Source organism: Neophocaena asiaeorientalis, unplaced genomic scaffold (genome assembly GCF_003031525.2).
Source record: "Neophocaena asiaeorientalis asiaeorientalis breed wild unplaced genomic scaffold, Neophocaena_asiaeorientalis_V1.1 scaffold348, whole genome shotgun sequence".
Taxonomy (NCBI): Eukaryota; Metazoa; Chordata; class Mammalia; order Artiodactyla; family Phocoenidae; genus Neophocaena; species Neophocaena asiaeorientalis.
In genome coordinates, this window is record NW_020172672.1 from 1,346,393 (window position 1) to 1,369,751 (window position 23,359).

The 23,359-nt window shown below is 50.8% G+C and overlaps 1 protein-coding gene across 1 annotated transcript in view; it reads left to right on the top strand.

Moving 5' to 3' along the window:
• GALNT16 (polypeptide N-acetylgalactosaminyltransferase 16) overlaps positions 1 to 5,486 on the top strand; it is a 95,398-nt gene extending 89,912 nt beyond the window's left edge. The window contains exon 15 of the mRNA XM_024739659.1: positions 3,300 to 5,486. Coding sequence (XP_024595427.1) covers positions 3,300 to 3,437 — 138 coding nt within the window. The 3' untranslated portion in view covers positions 3,438 to 5,486. The remainder of the gene's footprint in view (positions 1 to 3,299) is intronic.
• The last annotated feature ends 17,873 nt before the right edge of the window (positions 5,487 to 23,359 follow it).

The following is a 23,359-nucleotide window of genomic DNA, read 5'->3' on the forward strand; positions in this document are numbered from 1 at the left end:
CCCCGGGGAACACAGTGCGGGTTTGACATACAGACTCAAATAAGCCCTCCAGAGTGAGGATTTGGGGGACCTAAGCCAGTATCCAGGTCAAGTCTATTGTTTTCCTCATGAGGAAGTACGGTAAGTAGTTGTTAAATGTCCATCCTGCATCCAGTGGCTCCTTGCGGGCAGGGACTATTTATCTTGTCAACACTGTATCCCTAACCCCTGACGACCAGCACAGCCAAAATAAATGTGAGCTTTTACTGGGAACCCGTGCTAGGAGTTTTACATAGGTCATCTCATCTAATTCTCCCAGCAACCCAGCAACGTGGGCCCTAGTACTAACCCCATTTTAGAGGTGAGAAAACTGAGGCTCACTGAATTTAAGAAACGTATCAGATCACATAGTTGGGAAGGGGTGGAACTGAGGTTCAAACCCAGGTCAGCATGACTCCTAAGCCCACAGTCTTGCCCAGCACATAGTAGGTGCTCAGTAAGTATTTCTTGACTGCTGGCTGATTGGGGAAACAGATCCAGCAACAGTGTTTTCCAAGCTGGCACGCTGGCCTCACGTGAGCACTGCCTTTTCCATTTGCCAAACACTCTCACATGCCCTATTTTTATTAATCCTGGGAGACACAGGTCAGACCTGCCTGTTGAGGAAGAATCGGATGCTCAGGGCACACAGCAGCCAGTGACAGTCAGTCCCACTCCATTCCTGGCTGGGAGGGCTGCCCCTCTGCCCGGGAATGGACACAGAGGCCAGAGCTCTGGTCCAGTCCTTCTTCTGCCCACACCTTCTTGTAGCTCCCCCTGTTCCTGACCCTGGCCAGCCTGCAGGGCAGTGCGAGGGGCAGAAGAGTGCCTGGCGTTTTGATTCAGCCACGGGCTTTCCTCCCACCCCTGTGCTGTTGCCTGGGTCGGCTCTTTCTTTAGGGATGACCGGCAGTTTGCTATTTTATTCTGGAAAAGCAGCCGGATCCTTCCTCTCCCTTCAGCCTCCGTGTGTGTGTGTGTGTGTGTGTGTGTGTGTGTGTGTGTGTGTGTGTGTGTGTGTGCGCGCGCGCGTGTGGGAGGGAGGGAGAGAGAGCTCTGAAGCACTTCCTGGTTGGGACGCTGCAGCTCGTCCTGCCTGCCCCCTCTGCCTGCCCTGCAGTTAGGTGGGTCCCCAGGCTCCCCTTTACCTGGAGCACCGGCCTCTCTGAGGGTCAGGCCTTGAGCCCACTCCCAACCCCATCCTTGCTGAGGCCAAAGTCAGGGAAGTAGATCCTAGGGCAGCCACCACTCAAATACTTCTCTGGAGCTGAAGCATCCATTTTCTCCTTCACACTGACCCAGGGCTCCGAGAAATCTCCTTTGGCCCCATTCCTTCTGCCCCTGCAAATCCTGCAGGGGCCCCAACAGCTGAGCCCTCTCTTCCAGGAGGACAGGGTGAGCAGCTCTCCCACTGACGGTGCCTTCTCAAATCTAGGCCTCCCTTCCTGGTCCCCCTTTGGCCCCGTTTCTGAGGCCACCTGGGTATCAGTTATGGGAGAGATACACGTGCATAGAGCTGCTGGGATGGTGTCAGCAGGTCCTAGCTCCGTCACCCCTCCTCACCTCTCTGAGCCTCAGTCTCCTCACTTATAAAATGAGGGGCTCCCTCCCTGTCTGCCTTATAAGAACCAAGAACCAAGACTGGCGATGGGAGAGCACTGTGAGGTGACATTGTTTCCCTGGCAAGGCCAGAACACAATGGCCAGGAGAGTCAGGAAGACCCCGAGACCGTGCCTGATGGCACAGGTAAGAAGTGAGAATCCCATGATTTGCAGAGCACTTCCTCATGACTGGGTGATTCATTCATTCACCCATGCATTCATTCTTCATAAAACAAAACTGCATTGGGTGCCTACCTTATGTCAAGGAGGGTGCAGGTCACATTGGCCATAAGGATGAAAGAAGGGTGTGGCCCAGCAATGCCCAGATGGGGTGTGTGGCCAACCCTTCCCAGGAGGTCAGAGACTGGAAGAGCACAAGCCAGTAGGATGCTGTGACTTCCAGAGGGACCAAAGGCCCTATCCTGCCCACTGCCCGGGACTTTTAAGCCAGGGAGCCCTCTCTGCTGGGACCACATGGGCCAGAGAGACTGGTTCTCAGCCCCACATTCCTAAAGGGAATCTGTGCTCTGCAGCACGCCCCCTCGCTGCCTTCTACCCTGTTGGCACCTCCCAGTTGGTTCCCTTCTCTGGCTGCCCCACGTTCCCCTGCCGCCCCAGCCCTGGCCCTGCAGCTGGTGCTGCTCATCTCCCTCCTCCCAGTTGCTCCAGTGAGAACAGGGCCCCTCCCCCTCAGAGCCCTGCGGCTCCAGCGTTACCCACTTCTTCGGAGGACAGAGGACGAGGTAGATATAGGAGGAGGGGCTATGGATGCAAGGGAGGGAAATAGGAGAGAAACCAGAAATAGACCTGTCTCCCTGTACTTTTCCCTGAGCCTCGAAACCTGGGTCTCAGCCGCTCATCCCTTCTCCAAACCACACTCCATCCTCCATCCAGCCACTTCCAAAATGGTCTACAGGAACAACTCTTGTCCCCCTTGTCAAGCTTGGGGCAGGGGAGGCACCAGGAGGTGAAGGCACTGCCTCGGGAGCCCCTTCATGACTCTGATAGGGGGAACTCAAGTGCCCTCAACCTCCCATCACTCTTAATCTCTGCAGGGACGGCGACCAGTTCCCATTAAAGTGTGTAGGTAACCGGCTGCACAGCTGCAGGCAGAAGCTTAGAGCTGCAGGAAGAAGAAATCTTGTTTGAAGGAGTAAAAGATTCACCTAGTCCAGGACTCAAACTCAAGGGCCTACAGAGTGCAAGTGGGGAAGCCCTAGAGGAGAAGAGTCGGGCCCAGGTGGGACTGTGGCGAACAGGAACCAGGCTGACTAGCAGAGAGCAGGTCTTCAGCCGCAACCAACTGATGCCACCAAAGAAACCAGGCCCGTGTCTAAAGGGAAGTTGGAAATGCAGGTTTTTACTCGACGACTAAGCCAACTTTTAAATAAGTACGTGCAGGCCAGACAACATACATCTCTGGGCCAGACTCAGCCCATGGGCCTCTGAGCTAGACAGTGAGTTCTTCGTGCCAGCCTACAGAAGCCAGAGCGTTCAGGAGGAATGGGCTTCAGGCTTGCACGTGGGGTGTGGGCACCTCTTCTGTAAGGGACACACAGACCATTTAGATGGGGGCGTGTCCTAGGGCCACTTGCATACACGTGTAATGAAGGGATGAACGTTATGGTTATTATTAATCATGGTTTTCTCTTTCCCCTCCTTTCCTGCCTCTCCCCACAGAGATGGAGGAGAAAAGCCTCTTTCATCCAGCATTCAGTCAGCGGCCTCTGCCTGGAGGCCAAGACCACCCAGCTGGTGACCAGCAAGTGCCAGGCCGACGTCCCAGCCCAGCAGTGGCGGCTGTTGCCACACACATGACCGTAGCCTGGGGCCTCCTGTACCTTTTGCATGAGACTTTGGGACCGGAAGGGGGTTAGGGTGGGGGAGTGTAAAGCGGGCCGTTTCCATCTCCTCACATTTCTGCCGGAGTCATCAGCAAACACCACTGCCACGACACACGAGTCTCCAAAGCTTGTATGGGGAGGACGCAGGGGTGATGCCCTGCTGCCCTGGCCACCACCCCGGCCTTGCCTGGGGAGAGGAGCAGGTCAGGATGCTGGACTGCTACTGGGCAGAGACTGGGCAGGAGCCCTGGCCCTTTGTTACCTCCCTTCACCCTTCCGAGGTCTGGACAGTGGTTGGGGGCCTCCCCTTGCTGGCTGGGGAGAACGAGGGCAGCAGCCCACACGGGTCCCGCTGGGCCAGGGGTCTGCCTGTGGGATCGGGCACGAGAGGAGAATGTGGGCAGTGTGGACGGGGAGCAGGCTGAAGGCGGAGGAAGGGGCAGCCTGCGGGGCAGGTGGAGAACAGCAAGAGGTGAGCAGCTCAGTGGCCTGTCCCAGGCAGCTGCTGGGTTGGGAGCAGGAGGGATAGGATCCAGGGCAAAGGATGGGTGATCTGCAGAAAGACGAGGACCGAAGAGCAGCATAGCACTGAAAAGGCTGGGTCTCTCCCCGGGGACCTAATTCCTCCCAGACGTACCAGCCCCAGGGACAGTGCCTCCGGTCCTGCGCCCTGGTTCCCACGCCTCAGCAAGGGGCTGAAGGGGGATCTCCAGGGGCAGCCTCGGGACACAGTTTATTAAACAGATCCCACTTCTATGTGGATATGTGTCAGGACAAGACCTCTCCCTTGGGCCTTAAAGACCAGCGGGTGCCCTGGCTCCCTGCCCGGTCGTACCGTGTGGACCCCATAAGGACAGACACCACTGAACAGCCCCATCCTCCCTCTTAGTTTTTGACTCCTGCCTTCTCAAAAGCCCTTGCCTCTGTAAATACAGCGTTACAGGGTCGGCGGCAGGGCGGTAAGAACGGGACCTCCATTCTGGAGCATCCCTAGGTCATGGGGGCTAAGCCATCCAGGCTGGAACTTGTCCTCACCCCGCCCCACTGCAGGAGGGAGGCCCTTGGGGCTCGGCTGCTGCAGTGGCCTGGAGGCTGGCTGGAGGCCCCAGTTTGTGCAGAGCTCCCAGCTCCTTCTCACAACCACTGGGAGACTCTCCCCTCCCCCAGGGCTTGGTCTTAGAACCGCTTCTGCTGTTTCCCACGTTCCTCTTCCCCCCCGCCCCACTGGCTCAGGCAGTGTGATCTTAGGGAAAAGACTGGTGGTACCAGGAACCCTGGTGGGTCTCCCACTCAAAGCAAATCAGCCTGGAACCCCTAGAGAGTTCATGGATTCCAGAAGGCCTAGGAATGTCCTGAAATGGTCCCCCAAAGACTGCATTGTGTGCATATATGCATTTTCCTGAGGAGAGGGTCCACGGATTTCCCCAGCTTCTTACAGAGGTCCCTGATCGCCAAACGGTCTGGATTGGAGCTAGCAGTCACTGCAGCTGCCATGCCCCTCCCCCTCCCTGCTGTGCCTCAACTGCTGTGGTCCTGCTCCCTCCATGCAGCCCTTGGGGCCGTGGTGCCCACACCCACCCTGGAGGGCTCTCGGTGGTTTCCTCTCACCTCCTGGCTCTGGCTGGTGTGCTCTCAGCCGTGCTCCTGTGCCCTGGCCTGAACCCCTGCGCTCCCCAGCATGGAGCCCTTGGCCCGCAGGGCAACACTTCTCCCATCCTCTGTGTGATGTTTCATCCACCGCCATCTCCCTTGTGCGTTTCCACCCCAGTGGGTAGTGTGGACCTTTGGGGACAGGGAACGTGGGCATCTCTCAATGAATGTAAGAGGACTGCTGCTCAGAGAGCCTTTGAGAGGGCCCCCTCCTTTCCTGTGATGAAACCAGGCTCAGCACTTGTCAGCTGTCCTTTGGGACGCAGCCCTATTCTGTTTTGCCTTTCCTCTTCCTGACCAAAGCATGTGCCACTCGCTGCCCCTGAGGACCTCATTTTTATGAAGAACTCCTGGAATAAAGCCACTTCTCACATGCACACGTGCACCAGCGCCTTCCTTTCTGACTCCAGAGCCAAGGCCTTCAGTGCCACCCTCCCTCTATTCTGGAAAATTGAAACAGCACGCTCAGCTCTCACCCCTCCTGCACCTGGTAGCTTGCTCCTCGGCCCACGTGCTCCCCCATACGACCCCAGGCGCTCCTGGAAGACAGGCTGGCTGCTCTGGGGGGGAGCCATCAGGTGGGGCAGGCTGGGACCAGAGCCCAGGCTCCCAGGCACCAGCCTGGTCCCTCTGAACTGCCCTTCCTTTCCTCTGCCACGCAAGACGGCTGTGGTAAAAACGCAGGTGGGACGGTTTTCCTAGGTAGAAAGAGCAAAGTAATTCCAGAAAGAGTCCTACCAGCCTAGCCTTGTTTGATGGGGCAGCAGATGCTCTGTCTAATGTTTCCATGGAAACCAATGGAAAGCCCCCACCATGTCTGTGATCAGAAGCTGAACCTACCCAGGTAAAAATAAGCACTGCCTCGGTGCACACATGAACAGTAGTGGGCAGGCCCGCGCGCCACTAAGTCCCCCGAACACGGCCGTTCCCACCCCCGCACGCACCTGGTCTCAGGGCTGCTCATACAGGATTCTCCAGAGCTGACCACCAGGCCTGAGGGGCCCAGAGCAAAGCCCGAGCACACAACGTGGCTGCAGAGTCTGTCTGTCCCTCTTCCTCTCAAGGAGTGCAGCACACTGCCTGCCGCCTTCTCGGGCCTCTTTCCCGGCCAGGCTGAGCCAGCTTTCCACTTGGCATCTATTTTCACTCCTAGCCTGAAGGGCTCTGGTGCTGGCTTCTCCTGAGTCGTGCTCTCTCTTGCCCTCTTCCAAGCCTACCTCTCCAGAGGCCCATTCTCTCTCTCAGCCCCAGTTTTTTCCTGGGAACTAAGACTCTTTGCCCTTAGCCAGCCCCTGGAGGAATCAGCAAAAGCCCTGGGGCCGGCAATTAACCATGGCCTTGGGCCTTACGTAACCCTAATGCGCAGAAGAGAGTCTTCCAGAGCACATGGGAAGGGGAGGGCGGGAGGGGTGTCTGCATGGGGCCAACCTCCCATATGTCAAGCGGGGAGGGGGTCCCCCGTCCCTGGGCATCTGTGACTTGCCTTCACAAAGGCTCCTCCCGGCCCCTCGGTATGGGTCTCCCCACTCACAGTTGGGAGAATATAACCCAGGCAACATCTCTGTCCTCCCGGGGGTCTGGCACCCCCAGGCCTGGGGAGGATGTCTTCCAGTGCTGAAGGGGTGTGGTCCTCTCCCAACATGGGACAGGAAAGGAAAAACCTGGAGAGGAAGGGCTGGACTTCACAATGTCCACAACTTCATGCCCGACAATGTTCTCAATGTCTGTGGTATTTCTGTGTGTCCCCCTTGATAGTCTGAGTCAGTTTCCTCCAGAACGAGGGAGGGGGACCAGGGCAGCTTCTTTCATCTTAAAAGTCTTCGCTGCCAGGCCCTTAGCAAAGACCTTGAGATGGAGCAGGGTGGGCTGCTCTCTCCTGACCTGGCAACGAGTCTGTGGGCAGCCAAGCTGGATTGAGGCTCCAGAGCCATCTGGGGACAGCCCTCTGCTGTGGAACACAGCCCCACGGAGTGTGGGCAAGGGTGTAGCAGGAGTGGGGATCCGGAGACCCCATCAGCCAGGTCCATCCCGCTCTGCCACTTACTAGCTGGAAAGTCATTTCATCTCTCAGCCTTGGTTTCCTCACCTGTGCAATGGGGGTACTCATAGCTCTCGAGGGTCTTTGTGAGGACTGGCTTATTTAACTACTGCGAAGCAGCCAGCCCTTTCTAAGGGCTTAGTAAGTGTGTGTTATTGCTGTTACTAACAAGCATTTTCTGAGTGCCTGCTGCACGCCAGGCACTTTCCTAGGGGTGAGGACACAAATATAAACAAGGCAAATGTTCTAGAACTAATGTTCTAGCAGGGGAGATGGACAGATACATAGGCAACCGTAATACCAGAAGAGAAGAGCTACAGGGAAGGCGGGAGCTATGGGAGCAACACGGAGGGGGCTCTCACTGTGGCCTGGGGGCCGGGCAGTCATGATGCTTCCAGGGCAGCTGGAAATGACATTCTGGGCAATGCCTGTCTCGGGCCAGGTAAAGGGCAGGTTGGATGAGGCCTGGTGAGGCCAGCTGGCCATACTAGCCCAGCTGGAGGCTCAGCGGGCAGCTGCCGAGTGGCCTTGGCTTTCTGCCCCAGTGCATTGCAGCATGGTGGTGATGTGGACCAGGCTGGAATCATAGAATAGTTATAGAGAGAAAATACAGGAGCCATTTAAACCCAGACAGATGGGCCTTCTGCTCCTTGAGCCAGTGACCACTCCTGCAGGGCTCAGTTTTCTTAGTGTGGGGAGGGCAAAAGAAAGGGTGGGATGAGATGGCCTGGAAAATTCAGTGATTCTTATCTGGAGAGAATGAATACAAATGACCAGCAGGTGTTCAGAAAGGCTCGATTTCTTCTTGCTCCCTGGCTTGGGTTATCTCTGACCGCTAAAGCCGTCTGAAAAGCAGGCCTGTCTTTCAACAATTCTTCTTTCAAATAAGTTGTCTCTCAAGGTGCGTCCAGATAACCCGCTGGAATCACTTGAGGTGCTTGTAAGCGCGTTTGTGCCCCGGCTCCCACCCATACCTGCTGATTCCCAGTTCACCGGCGTGATGATACGTGGCTCGGCTGATACGACGCATGTTGAGTCCGCAGCGCTCTGAAGCAGGAGGGAGAGAAAGCCGCGCAGGGTAGAGTCAGGACACAGTGCACACAGGCCGGCTCCGGATTGTGTACACTAAGGACAGTGGCCCTCGACCCCACTGCGAGAAGAAGCCAAGGGGGAGCTGGATGAATGTGGGGACAAGATCTGGGAGCCAGACCTCAGAGCCAGACCAGCGCCCCCATGAGGAGAAAGGCCCCCAGCTGGGAAACCCTCTTTCGGAGGGGAAACCAGGGCTGGCAGGAGAGTCTGGGGTTCTGGGTCCAGAACCAGGAGGGCAGAGTCTCCAGGGCCTCGTCGGGACCTCTGCCACTGTCTGGGTGGAGGCGGTTGCCAGCGCAGCAGGAGGCTGGCTGCAGCACGGGTGGCCCTTGGCCCCAGCCCTCTGGGGTAGCTGCATAGCTCCGGGCTCCTCTGCTTACAGGCAAGGGCAGACCTTGCCTGGATGACTCTGCTCTCCAGAGCCTCTTCTCCACAGGGGTGGGAGAGTGGGGGGTTGTTGAGTTTAAGTCAGGTCACAGTAAGCAGTGGGGGGCAGCAGGTGTAGCAGCAGAGTGGTGCTGGGGGCCCTCTCCTGGGTGGGTGCGTGACCTCAGCCCTGGGCTCATGTCCTGTGGCTGTCGGGGGAGGGCAGGGGACTGACGGATGCTGGGAAGGTGAGCAGGCTCTGGGCAGCGGTTTGGGCTCCTTGTGGATACCCTTCCTGAGTCACGCAGACTCTCACACCTGTGGTATCCTCACCAAGCCCATAATGTGCTGAGCGCCGACCCCACAGAGGGCACAGAACAGGCTCGGAGGAGCCGTGTCAACCACCGACGGTCAAGGCCATCCATCCCTGGACACCAGGCAGCCAGGCCAACCTCAGCTCCCACCCTCTGTTCCTCACCCTGCAATCCAGCCAAACCGCTCTGCGTCCTGTTTCTGGAAGTTGCGGTCTGCCTTCTCTTGTCTGTACTTTTGTGTTTCTTCCACCCTCTACTTGTCATCTCCAAGGGTTGAATGCTATCCCTTTTCCAGGCAAATGCTGCTGCCATAAGGAAACCTGAAAGCATCTCTCTGGCCTGTTTCTTCCTCGTCTTGAATGTTCCTCTCCAGCTGAAGTGAGCACCTTCCTCCTTATGCTGGGAGGTGGACTTTTCTCTTTTCTGTTGGACTGCAGCTCCTTGATTACAGGACCTATGTCTGTTCCAGCTTCATACAGCACTTCCCAGCACAGCACAATACAGCTGCAGCACAGAGCCCAGTTCTCAGACTCACCCGTAAGTGTTGGCTTGTCGACTCTAGCTGCATTTCATCGGTTGGTTGGTTTTTGCTTTGAGTGATAAGGCGTTTTTGCGTTTAGGAGTCAGTACACTGCATTCAGAAGGCACCCAATCTCTATTTGTTCATTTTCCCTCTCACTTGTCTTTAAAAGCTTAGGATCTTCAAAACTCCACCCTTCCTACTTATTAGTTGTCTCTGAGCCCTCAACAACAACGCACTGGTGGATTAATGGATTGAGCATTTCCTGGGATCCCAGAACTGAAGAGGGCTACCATGTGCCTTATCTCATTTGGTGTCCACACCCCCATGAGGCAGGTTCTGGTGTGCCCACCTTAGGGATGAGGGAGTGGCGACTCTGTCAGGAGAAGAAACTTGCCCAAGGACAAACAGCAAGGTGTAAACTCAGTCCCACAGAGGTGCAGGTGAGTGGTTCTTCCCACAGACCAGCAGCCTCAGCATCGTGTGGGCACTAACTAGAAATACAAACTCTTGAACTCCACCCAGACCTATTGAATCAACGCTGGTGGTGGCGTTCAGCCACCTGAGTTTAACAAGCCCCCAGGGGATTCTGATGCACCCTCAAGTTTGAGAGCCACTCACTGGTTTGGTGACTGAGATGGGTCCTGGTCTCCTACTGGAGGGCGTGGGTCATCACCTGGCACAGAGGGCTCAGAGAGCTGACGCTGCGTGTGGCAGACCTGGCCTCTGCTAAGTAGGCTGCCAGATATCTCCGGGGCAGAGGGTGGGTGGGCAGGGGGCTTGGCCAAGGTTTGCTGCTGAGCCAGATGTCACATGCCAACTTCGCTTTGTGTGATTTCTGAGTTTCTTCCCCAATACCAGCCACAGATGGCTGACTTGGTTATAGAAGAGTTTCCACCCCAGAAGATTCATGAATCAAGGAATCAGTGCTGCACCTCCCAAGCCCACAGGATGGGCATACATTTTGCCATGAGTTATATGACTAGGTCCTTTTTATGGGTCATCCAACTGATGACATTCATAGCCAGTACTATCACTTATCCACCAGCCACTGACAGTCACACACTTCAACTTCTTTAATCCTAACAACAACTCTATCCGGTAGGTGTTTTATCATCACCCCGTTTACAAAGTAGGACATTGAAGCTCAGAGAGGTTAACACACCTGCCCAAGATTACCCAGCTAAGCTGGAGGTAGAGCCAGAATTTGAACTCATGAGGTCTGACCCAGGGTCCAAGCTCCTTACTGCCCTTCATTGCCTTTCATATATTAGTTCATACCCTCTTACTAACTCTGACACACTTCTGTATTGTTATTTCCCCATCTTGCACTTAAGGAAACTGAGGCCCTGTGCAAAGCTCTCAGTCTTATTCCAGGGCCCAAGGTTTGTCCCCCTACACCCCAGTTCCTTCCATGGCTGATTCCTAGAAGCCTGAGCGGGAGGGTGGGCCAGGATCGGCTCTACTATCATCTTCTACAGATGTAGAAACAGGCTGAGAGGCTGAGACGCCCAAAGTCACAGAGCAGGAAATTGGGGGCCCCAGGAGACCTGAGAACGTAACCTTCCGTAACACAGTAACAGAGACAATTGCTGATGTCTCTGCCTGGTGCCAGGCTCCCCCCGGCAAATGCTCCGGCCCCACAGGCCAGGGTTCTCTCCTACATTGTCTGCTTTCTCCCTGCAGCCTGGCCAGGGTACTGTTTTCCACACACCTTCCTGCCAGTAAGTTTCTTTGTTCTGCATTATTTCTCCTCAGGCCCTAGTTTTGTGCTTGCTCAGGTGGAATCTCCTTTTGCACACTAGCCCCTGTGGCTTTGTCCAGCTCGGGTGGGGACTTGAGGGTTCTTTGTGGAGCCTGGGAGATTCACCCAGTTCTCACCAGGCACCTAGGTGGTCTCTGTAAGCTCGTCAAGCACCTGGGTTTGTTTTAAACTTATAACCCAATGTGTCCGTCCCAGTTATTTCTTGGCTGTTTACCATGTGACAACAGGGGTGGCGAGGAGAGTTCTGGCCTGGCAGTAAGAGAACAATTGCTCCGACTCTAGCCCAGCCCTTTATGAGCCAGGTAATCTCCAGCACGCCACTTAGGCTTCCTGAGCCTCAGGGTCCTCAGCTGTAAATGGGGTGATGTGGGCAGAGGTCACATGAGAAAATGTCTGTGGTCAGAAACTGGAAAGCATGTGCAGCCTTCTGGAAACTATCAGGGAGGGTTTCTCTGACCCTGGGCCAGGCCAGAGCTGCCAGACCCTGGGCCTGTGGGTTTCCCAGCTGCTAAGGACGTTCTCCAGCCAACAGGAGACGGCCTCGCAGCTCAGACGTGGGGGCCCGCGTCCTGGCATCCACTTTGTTCCTGAGCTGCTGATCTGGCTCCGAAGCTTTGTCGGTGCCACTTGCTTTTACCTTTGAGAAGCAGAGAAAGTTGATTCAGCAGGGGACTTGATGTTCCAACAAGGCTTTGAAAAGCTTCAGCCTGGTGGGGAGGGCCAGGATGGGAGCCGGGAGGGAGCATTACGAGGCAGAAGCGTGGTTCCATCTGGGGTCCTCTCTCATTTGCGTCCCCGGCCTGACATGCATCAGGGCTCACTGGGCCCACCCGCTGGAGCAGAGGGGCTGTGATGACTGTCCTAGGCCAGCGGCCTCTGTCTTTGGAGGCTACACAGGCACGACCTTGACACTCTCAGCAGGCCTGAGGGGGGATGACAAAGCCACACTTTGAGAAGGCCCCACAGATATTAATCAATGACACAGAGAAAGCCCCTGTGTCATTGTTGGGAGGCCCCTTCCCAGCCCAGGGTTCGCTCTGCCTGGTGGGGCAGAAAAAGCAGCAGCTGGGGAGCCACACTGAAAGCTGTGACTAGCTGGATAACCTACAGCAAGTCACCTCACCTTTCTGAACCTCAGTCTCCTCCCTGGTAAAACAGGGAAAACATACCTGCTTCTTAGCGATGTAGTAAGAGCTGAACGAGGTGACATTTGTGAATGGACAGGAATAAACAAAGAAAAGGGGGCATGGTGCCTAGAGGGGTGCCCAAACTCTGTGAGGGGGGAAGTATTTGTCTCGTTTGCAGCTGGACCCCCAGAGCTTGACGCAGAGGATGTGCTCAATAAATGTGGATGAATGAACGAATGAATGAGTGTAGCTCAGTGGGAAGCAAACGAGTCTCCTTGGGAAGGCCTTGACTCCAACTTTAGCCCCAGTCCTGGTCCAGGGTCCCCAGGACTCCAAAAGGGGGCATGTATTCAAGATAGGTACATGTCAGGCTTGTTAACTTTGCAGACAGAGGAGTCCTGGCAGGCCCGGATCTGAGAGATGGACAAATGGATGTAATTCATGGGCAAGAATGCTGGGAGCTTCCCTGAGATTCTCCACCTCCATCCCTAGCCACTTGGGGAGGGGTCTTCCTAAAGGTTCCCTGAGCGTCCATATTTCCCCCTTTTACCTTGAATCGGGGTTGTATTCTACATTCCCACTAGAATGCAAACTGCAGGAAGGTAAAGACATATCCACAGCACCTGGTAAACACCTAGCACATGGTAGGTGTTCAATAAATGTTTGTTGAATGACTGAATGAGTGCAAAAAAGCTTCTGTTCTCTCAGTTCTGAGAGTCTTTAGCCTTAGAAAGCAGGGTTTGGTGTGCATGTCAATTTTTTCTCAGCTTTCTCTTCTAAACTGGCTGTTGATTTGGGTTTTCAAGGAATCAGGTGAGGTTTGACCAGTGAAAATACTTTTTCATCAGGCAGGGAGACCCAGCATTTGCAAGTTAATGCCAAATCAGTGCCTGATTAAACAATGAATGTGAGAACAAGGATGATACAGCAGAGATATGCAGCAAATACAGATGGGGATGCACCTACCTTGTTAGAAAACTGCCTTACATAATAATGAATATATTAAAGGCTAAGGCAGTGAAAACAGCGGCTTTGGGATTATCTAAGGTTTTAGTTTAAACTGGCAGCAGAGAGAAACTGATGAAGGCTTCTCTGAGGTCCAAGCCGTGGTCTTCTTGAAGTTTCTGCCCAGGGCCATGTCCTGGCTCAGGGTGTTGGAGTCTTTAGTATTTGCATACAAATTGCAAACATCTACAAAGTCTTCGCTCAAGCAATTTTTAAGTAAAATATTATTGCTTCCCTGAAGGCTATAATTCCTTGGTTTTTCTCCTCAGTATTCTTCTCACTTAGCAGTCACTCACACTGACCCAGATTTTCCACCTGGGACTATACAGGAGAGTGGGAGGAGCCAAAGGGAGGGGAGCAAAGAAGGGAGTGGCTAGCTGGGCCACTGGGCCTGCTTTTCAGGACATGCAGAACCGGACCTAAGGGTTTTAAGTATTATTTCACTTAATTCTCAAGCCAGCTCTGTGGGGGTAGACATTATCATTATCTCCATCTGTAAGGAGGAAATCAAGGCTAGCAGGTGTTATGAGTCGCTCAAAGTCACGCAGCTAGGAAATGGCAGGACCAGGGCTCCAAGGATGTCTGGCTTCCAGAATTATATTCTTGAACCACACTACCTCTGTAAATCACTTACCCTTTCCAGAGCTTTAAATATGCAAGGCAGTCTGGTCAAAATTATTAACAGTGATGTGTAGAATCTACTGATTTGTCCCTAAACTGTTTTCAAATCTGAATGTGCTGAGATGTCTGGAGTTATCTTTAGGGTACGGCTGGCTACATAATTTGCAGGATTTGGTGCAAAATGAAAATATGGGTCACCTAATGCATACACTATTAAGAATTTCAAAACAATCACAGCAGCATGGGGCCCTTCTAAGCCCAACACCCTGAACAAACTGCACACATTGCACACCTGAGAAGCCGGCCCTGAGTCAGGGTTCTTGGTGGAAACATGTCTGTTTTGTCTTGGAACAAGGCATTAGGTCTGGCACATGACAGACATTTAAAAACTGTTGGCTAGGGCTTCCCTGGTGGCACAGTGACTGAGAATCTGTTTGCCAATGCAGGGGACACGGGTTCGAGCCCTGGTCTGGGAAGATCCCACATGCCGCGGAGCAACTAGGCCCACGAGCCACAACTACTGAGCCTGCGCGTCTGGAGCCTGTGCTCTGCAACAAGAGAGGCCGCGATAGTGAGAGGCCCGCGCACCGCGATGAAGAGTGGACCCCGCTTGCCACAACTAGAGAAAGCCCTCGCACAGAAACGAAGACCCAACACACCCAAAAATAAATAAATAAAATTTAAAAAAAAACAAAAAACTGTTGGCTAACTGAATGAATAAATACTCACCTACTACTACATACCAAGCAGTGCTCTAGGCACAGGGGACATAGCAGTGAGCAATACCTACAAGGTCCTGATATGGAGCATATATTCTGGAGGGAGAGAAAAAAAAGTAACCCACAAGATGTACCAGATTATTCTGAGATACTAATAGGTGTTATGCAGAAAGTAAATGGTGCCTATGTGACTGAGTTACTAGGAAGGTAAGGGCTAACTTCAGATGGGGCAGGAATTGGAACTGATGCAAGACCTGAGTGCTAGGAGAGGACTGTCTGGGGAAGAGCATTTGGGCAGAGGGAGTAGTGAGTGCAAGGCCTCGCGGGAGACGCCCTTGGCCAGAATGAAAGAACCGCACAGCTGGGCGGGTGCCTCCCTACTGGGGTTTCCTGTGTGGTGAGCTAGAGTCCTGAGCTCTGCTCCCCGCCTACCTGTCCATCCTCATTTTGTTCTGCTCCCCCTTGCCGTCACTGTGCCAGTCTTCTCTGAATTCCTCAAATGTACCAACCTCTTCCCCGCTTAGGGCCTTTGCACAGCAGATCCTCTGCCTGTAACATGCTTCTCCCCCACTCTGGCTGGCTGGCTCCTTCTCATTTTTCAAATCTCAGCTTAATGTCAAGGCTTATTGGGGCCTCTGCCTCTGCAAGCTCCAATAACTCAAAATATTATTCTCTCTCAAAAAAACCTATGGTTTCCTTCATAATAGTAACCACATTAGTTTTGTGTGTGTGTGTGTGTGTTTTTGCTTTTTTTTTTTTTGCCGTGCCAAGCGGCATGCAGGATGTTAGTTCCCTGACCAGGGATTAAGCCTGCGCCCTGAAAGGGAATGGTGGAATCTTAACCACTGGACCTCCAGGGAGATCGTCGTAACCACACTAGTTTTACTTTTGACTGTAAGCATCATGAAGGTGTCATGGATTGGGATTATGTCTATTTCATTCACTTATGAACCCTAGTTGAGGTAATAAAATGAAGTTGACCCCCGAGGCCTACACTCTTTTATAGTGGAACCAGATTAATAGGCAAGTGCAGGTGACAGTAACTCCTTGATACCATAACTCAATTAATTAACTAATGGATTAATTAATCAACATCTTGAGAACCTATTGATATTATTTAGAAGGAACTAGGGATTCCAATGTGAAAGATTTGGTTCCTCCTTCAAAGAGCAGAGAATATCGAGGGAGGTGGACAATCACACCAACAGTTCCACACAGTGGGATTAAGAACCATGACAGGGCTTCCCTGGTGGCGCAGTGGTGGAGAGTCCGCCTGCCGATGCAGGGGATACGGGTTCTTGCCCCGGTCGGGGAAGATCCCACATGCCGCAAAGCGGCTGGGCCCGTGAGCCATGGCCGCTGAGTCTGCGCGTCCGGAGCCTGTGCTCTGCAACGGGCGAGGCCACAACAGTGAGAGGCCTGTGCACTGCAAAAAAAAAAAAAAAAAAGAACCATGACAGAGGATGCTACTAGAGCTCAGAAGATAGAGGACTGGAGGGATCAGGTGATCAGGGAAGGCTTCCTGGAGGTGGTGATACTGAGTCAAGCCTTAACCTGTGTTTAGGGGTTAAATGTGTGGGCCTTGTGGACATGATCATAAGAGGAAGGGCTTGTGCAAAGGCAAGCCAGAGGTGACGTGGTGTACTCAAGGGACCGTAAGAAGTGTGGTGGGAGCAGGAGGACGGTGGTGGGAGCTAAGTTTGACAGGTGGCAAGGTGCTCATCATAAAAAGCCTTGGGCATCAGGCTAAAAACTTGGACTTTATTTTAAGAGTCATAGACAGCTTTAAGAACCTTAAACAGGAAAATGCCTTTCATTATAGAAAAATCTCTCTTCCACAGCAAGAAAGAGGATAGAGTAGGAGAGAGTAGTGGTAGAAGCTGTTCTTTTATCAGCAGAATGGCCCCCTCCTTTTCCTGGGAAATGCGCCTTCTCTTGTGGCTTGAATAGAGGCTTCCATTTTGTTAGAGACTGCATTAGTTATCTATCACTGTGTACCAAATAACCTCACAATTTAGTGACTGAAAACAGCTCGTATTTATTATCTCACAGTTTCTGTAGATCTGGGATCCAGGAACGGATTAGCTGACGGTTCTGGCTCAGGGACATCATGGGGTTGCAGTCAGGGTGTCAGCCAGGGCCGCAAGCATCTCAAAGCTCAACCAGGCCTAGAGAATTCACTTCCAAGCTCACTCACACGGCTGCTGGCAGGCCTCTGATGATCTGCTTCCAAGCCTACTCATGAGGGCTTCTCCACAGGGCTGTCTCACAACATGGCAGCTGGCTGCCCCCCAAGTGAACAGCCCGAGAGAGAAAGAGAGTGCCTAAGATGGCAGCCACAGCCTTTCCATAACTTAATATAAGTGAGAGTCCATCACTTCAGCTGTATCCTTTTTATTAGGAGAGCATCATTAATAAGTCCGGCCCTCACTTAAGAGTAGGGGTTTACTCAAGGGCACGACTACCACGAGGTGGGGATCATGGGGGGCCATCTAAGGGGCTGTCTACCACACAGACCCCGCCTCTTCCTTAGGCTACGTGACCCAAACTGGGGCAACCTGAACATTTCCTTGTGATTTGTGCACTCAACCAGAAGAAGAAATCTTTCTCAAGTGGTGAAGCTTGAAGACTGTGGACAGCCATGGTCCCCACCAAGTAGAAGCTGGTCTGTGGGAAGAATGAAGCTGACACTGAAAGGGAAGCAGAGACTGGAAATAGCAGGCTTTCCTGATTGTCCGTGTTTCTGGTTGAATCTGACCCTGAGATTCACTTGTGCTCCGGCCATTCCCGTAGTTAGGTTATACAAGTCAATAAACGACACCTCCTCTAGTTTTGCCTAAGGTAATTCAGGTGGGTTTCTGTCATTTGTAACAAGAAAGAAGACAACTGGCTGACTGATGCAGAGTCACACTGAGGCAGGCAAGTTAGGAAACTTGGAGTGAGACAGCTGAGAGCTGACTTAGGGCAGACCTAGGGCACTGGGAATGGTGCTTAGGGCCCAAATAGGAGAACATGTAAGAACTGAAAGCAGGGGTCACATAGGACTATCTTATTCATCGTTTTATCCCCAGACGTTAACACTGTGTCTGGCGCATCGTAGTGGAAGTGAATGAAGGCAGGGAGACAAAGGAAAAGCAAGACTTGCTGACTGACAGGATATAGAAAATGAGAAAGAGGGAGAAATAAATCGTACTCTGGTCTCAGGCTTGAATGGCTGGCTTGCAGTCCTATTCAAGACAGGAAATGCTGCTTTGGATGCGGTCAAGGGGAAGGGTGATGAGTTTGGTTTTGAATTACTGGCATGTGTTTTCAAGGAGTGGCTAGTCTTAGGGAACAGAGATGTTAACCTGTCTACATGAGTTCATCTCTGTCATTGGCCTCCTTAGCTCTGACCATGTAACTGAGGGACGCAGCTATACGTACTCAAAGTCTATTTACTCGGTTAGAGAAAGACCTAATTTGGCAAATAGGCAATGACCACAACTGCCTTGGGACCTGGTGGTCCTTGATTAGGAATGGTCTAAAATTAGCATGACAAAAATCAGCTGTCCAGTGTCAGCCTAATGAGTCCTTCTGACTCCCAGCAAGATTCTCCAGCGTCCCCGGTATGACAGCTTACACCCAGCCAGACTGGGGAAGATTATGGAGGCAGTCGAGAGAAGTTTGAAACTGGGTATTCAGAAAACACATTTGCTTTCCTCTAACAGGAACAATGTGTCAAATGCAAATACCCACACTCAGGCTGGGTGTAGTTGGCAGCTTTTTAAAAACTGGTGTTGGAAAGCTGTCAGAGGTGGGAAATGCCCCCTTTCAGATTGACACTCTGTGTCCACCCAGAAGCAGTCTAGGGAGATGGTTAAGCAAAGGTTGTTAAATTCCACCAGAATTTAGTTTGAAGGGCTGACTCTGTTTACATCCCTGAGCAAAGCTCATTAACACGTGTCAGAAATGCAGCTTCAGTGGCTCCAAACATCCCAAGCTGCTCCTGGGCCTGCGGGAACGCCAGCCTGACACAGCATAGCTAGCTATGCTTCCTTGTAAGCTCTTCCTGCCACGGTGGCCAAAATGTGCAGGGCAAAGCCTTCTTTTGTGACCCACATATGTCCTGCTTTAAGAATTCAGCATGCCCTCTTCTGAGCTCAGGTTTCGAGGAGGGAGCTGGGCAGGTGGAATGGGGTAGTGAACATGAGGTGCTGTAAATGGCCAAGCACTACACAGGGGTAAGGGACCAGTGCTCACTGCCAGCCTCACAAACGATCAGCATTACTTACAGCTACCTATAGCCCACTAGCACAGTAGTGGCAAGACTGTAACTGTGCTATCAATTTTCTTTCAAGCTTTTCATTATGAGAAATTTCAGGCATATAAAAAGGCCAAGAGATTAATGCCCATCTCCCAGTTTCAACAATTATTAAATTATGACTAACCTTATTTCTTCTACATCATTCCACTGGATTATTTTGAAAAAAATCATAGATATTACATCATTTTATCTGTAAATATTTCAGTACATGCTCCAAAAGATAACAATTAAAAAAAAAAGCACAATACCATTATCAAACCTAAGGAACTTCACAACAATTCCTTAACACTGATGGAATCGTACACTAGTGAGCAAAGGGGGCTCCCGCACTCCCATCTCCTTTACCCTTCATCCCTCAAGGAATAATGTGTCAAATGCAAAGGAACAAGAAAGGAAAAAGATCAAAGCAAAGCAAGGTGTGCCCACGCTAGGATCATCACCAATATCTTAGCAACTCTGGTATGTTTAAAACATTTCTTGAAATAGGCTAAAAGAGAAGTTAAACAGCAGCCCTCACCTTTTTATCAGACCTTTGGCATTTCCCAGTGCTGCAAGGACAGCCCATTAGAGAACCAAGAAGTGTCGGGAGGTGAACCAGATTCTTTGGCTGATCGGCTGCCATAGGGTCCCAGGCCTCTACTAAGGTACAGGGATAACTTCACGGTAACGTGAATTTTTTAGACTTCTTTCTGGAAGTATTGTTTTAATAACAGTATTAACTATTTCTGGGGAATACATTTTGTTAAACTACACCATATATAGAGAGAGAAAAGTGCACAGAACTCTAGGAGTTTGTTTTGTAGTAACAGTTATTACTTATTGAGCTTTACATTTATCTTGAGGATTAAGTTAAACAGTAAAAATGGCACTAAAAATGGGACGTAAACAGCATGACAGCCATTAGGGCAGCTGGTCATGTAAGTGTTTACCATGTGAAATCATCTTTGTGGAAGAGCAGTGAGAGGGGCCTCTCCATGAGTGGCCTAGGTGGGAATCAGAACTAAGTGGGGAGATGTCTGTGCAGAGGGTAGCCAGGTGGTGGCTGTCAGAGCCCAGTGGGGCGAAGAATCTGTCCACGTGGGGAGCCTGAGTGACCGTCCTAGCCATGGGCTCTCAGGACAGCACGCTCCATGCTGATACCAACACCGGCTCAATGTTGGGTGGTCCCTTGAAGCACTGCTACAGAATCTTTTATACAAACTGCAGAATCCCCCTATCTAAGATGGTCAGTTGCTGGAATTACTGGGCAATATTACAGAGATGGTCGCTGTTCATGTACAGGTCACATAGGCCTCAAATGCTCTGCTGTTTTAAGTAGTGAGCATCAGCCTTTTACATGAAGGAAAGATGTAATTTCTCAAACCAAGTACTTGAATAGACCCAGAGGGCTTGGCTCAGAGAAGCCCCCAAATACTGGGGTATCAAGGCTTTCCGTCTTAAATCCCTTAGCGTTGTATCAGGACCTCATGCTAAAGAGTATTTGCCCTCAATAGTACCTGTACCTTCAAATCCTTTAGTAACACTCTGCTGAAGGGAGAATGAGGCTAACTCCCCTTCTGTCAGTACAACTGCCACTTCCCATTGGGATTTTTAAATTTTTTATTTATCTATCTATCTAAATTTAGGCTGCGTCAGGTCTTAGTTGTGGCACACGGGATCTTTTGTTGCGGCATTCAAATGCTTAGTTGCGGCATGCATGTGGGATCTAGTTTCCCAACCTGGGATTGAACCTGGACCCCCTGCATGGGGAGTGTAGAGTCTTACCCACTGGACCACCAGGGAAGTCCCTCCCACTGCGATTTGCTTAATCATTGGGAAGATCATTATGGTAATCCTTTCTGGAATTGCTTTGTAGGTGAAAGGAAGCGGGTGACCATGCTTCTAACAGGCTTCCGTGTTCACGGACAGTGTCAAGGACAAAGCAATCTCTGCAATCAATGGCCAGGACTTTGGAGAGAAGGGGTCCAGCATTGTCTGGTGCTCTTCAAACTGTTCATCCTGAAGCAGTACTAAAAGACTCAAACATATTCTTTCCCTCAAAGACTAGGGGGCAATACAGTTGACCAAGCCTGGGTGGGGCTTGGAACAGAGTAGATACTCCACCACAAATGCTAGTAAGTGAAGGTAGGAGTTAGCATCACCATGGCAACCCCTCCAACCTCAGGCTTCCGAGGAAGAAACCATGATCTACCCCGTATCTCTTAAATTACAATCCAGAGACCTTAAATTCAAACATCTGTTGACAAGGACACAGGGCCTATCTCAGTTACGTGATGTAATCAGTTCTCATTAGCCTTCTCCCTACTCTCCTGAAAAGCATAAAGTTACCTCTGGCACAGAAGAGGCTTTTAAAGCAAGCTCTTCACAATATGCCTTAAATTGAACATCCTGTTGAAGAGCTGAATTACAAAACAGAAAGGAGTGTGCTAGGTAAATTGACACAGGACCTCTAAATGTAGCTGAAGGGATTACTATTTTCTCCAAAGGTAAAATATCTTTCTTAGCTCAGGCTTACAAGTCAAACTATGTAGTGGAGGAGACAGTAAAGTGAATTACTAAGAAATTATCATCCTCTACGTTTTCTTTCACTGAAATTCCCCAGACCATCAACTAGCTTCTTCCAATCTCTCCATCTCCCAATTGTCCTCTTGATTTCAGTCTCTCAGCCCCTCCTTATCTCTTAGCCCATCTTTCACTTGCCTTTGTGTCTAGTCCAGAGCTCAGTTAGCCTTTTGATAGTATGCTTGTTACCTGTGATCCCTTGTCACCTTAACTCTCCCCTCTCCCACCCTAGAATTCCCTCCCATAACAATTTTATATTGTTTCTTGTACTAAATTTATGCTCTTGTCTACCCTCTACTAGATGGTGAGATTTATACTAAGATCATTCTTTGTTCACTTTTGTAGCTAATTATGTACTTCACAGTGTTTAGTCAGATTCACTATTTACTATACATCTAACACACACCAGGCACTTTCCTATGTTATCTCCTGGAAAGCAGTGTGGTGTAGGATATCTTGCCTCTCAACGTGTGGGCACCTGGAAGTTTGTTAAAAATGCAGAATGTAGAAAAGTCCACTGACCTAAATCTGCATTTTAGGTGCAGATTTAGGTGCAAGAGGTATGCAACATTCAGAATGAGAGATAGTGCTAGCACATCAGAACCTCCCGAAAAGTTTTTCACTTCATGTATTTTGAGTTCCATTATTGAGTGGCATATTTAAGATTATGTCTCTTGGTAAATTTACCCTTTTATGATTATACAACATCCCTCTTTATCCCTGGTAACATTCCTCATTATGAAGTCTGCTTTTGTCTGATACTGACTATATAGGTCAGTTTCTTAAGCTTAGTGTTTGCATGACATATTTTTCCCCCATCTTTTTACTTTTTTTTTTTTTGCGGTACGCGGGCCTCTCACTGTTGTGGCCTCTCCCACTGCGGAGCACAGGCTCCGGACGCGCAGGCTTAGCGGCCATGGCTCAACGGCCCAGCCGCTCCGTGGCATGTGGGATCTTCCCGGACCAGGGCACGAACCCGCATCCCCTGCATCGGCAGGCGGACTCTCAACCACTTGCGCCACCAGGGAAGCCCCCCCCCCCATCTTTTTACTTTTAACCTGTTTTTATATTTATATTTAAAGTGGGTTTAGCATATAGTTGTGTCTTGCTTTATTGATCTAGTCTGACATTCCCAATCTTTAAATTTAAGGGTTAAGACCATTTACATTTAATGTAATTACCAGTATGATGGGGTCTAAATCTACCATTTTGCTATTTGTTATCTATTTGACCACCTCTTGTTTCTTCTGGGGGTCCTGGAACAGAGTAGATACTCCACAACAAATGCATGTGGGTGAGAGGGAGTTAGCTTTACCATGGCAATCCCTCCAACCCCAGGCTTCCACATTATCCTGCCTTCTTTTGAATTGAGGGTTTTTCTTTCTAAGTGATTGCAGTCAGGTTTACAGTATCTTTCACTTTTCACAGTACATCTTCAAATATTATACCACTTCATGTTGGTGTTAAAAATCTCTCAAGCGTGTATTTCCATTTCGCCCTACTGTCCTTTACACAATTGTTATTTAATTCTAGATGTTACAAACACACAGTACATCTTTAAACAGTAAATTATCTACTAGAAAATTTAAAAACGAGAAAAAAGTCTATTGTATTTGCCCACATATTTACCATTTCTGGTGCTTCTCATGTTGTTGTATAGATCCAAGTTTGTTTTTATTTTCCTTCTGCCTGAGGAACTTCCTTTAACGTTTCTTGTAGTACAAGTTTGCTAGCAACCAATTATCTCAGATTCTGTTTGTCTGAAGAATCTTTTATTTTGCCCTTTTTTTTGAATATGTCCAATGAATACAGAA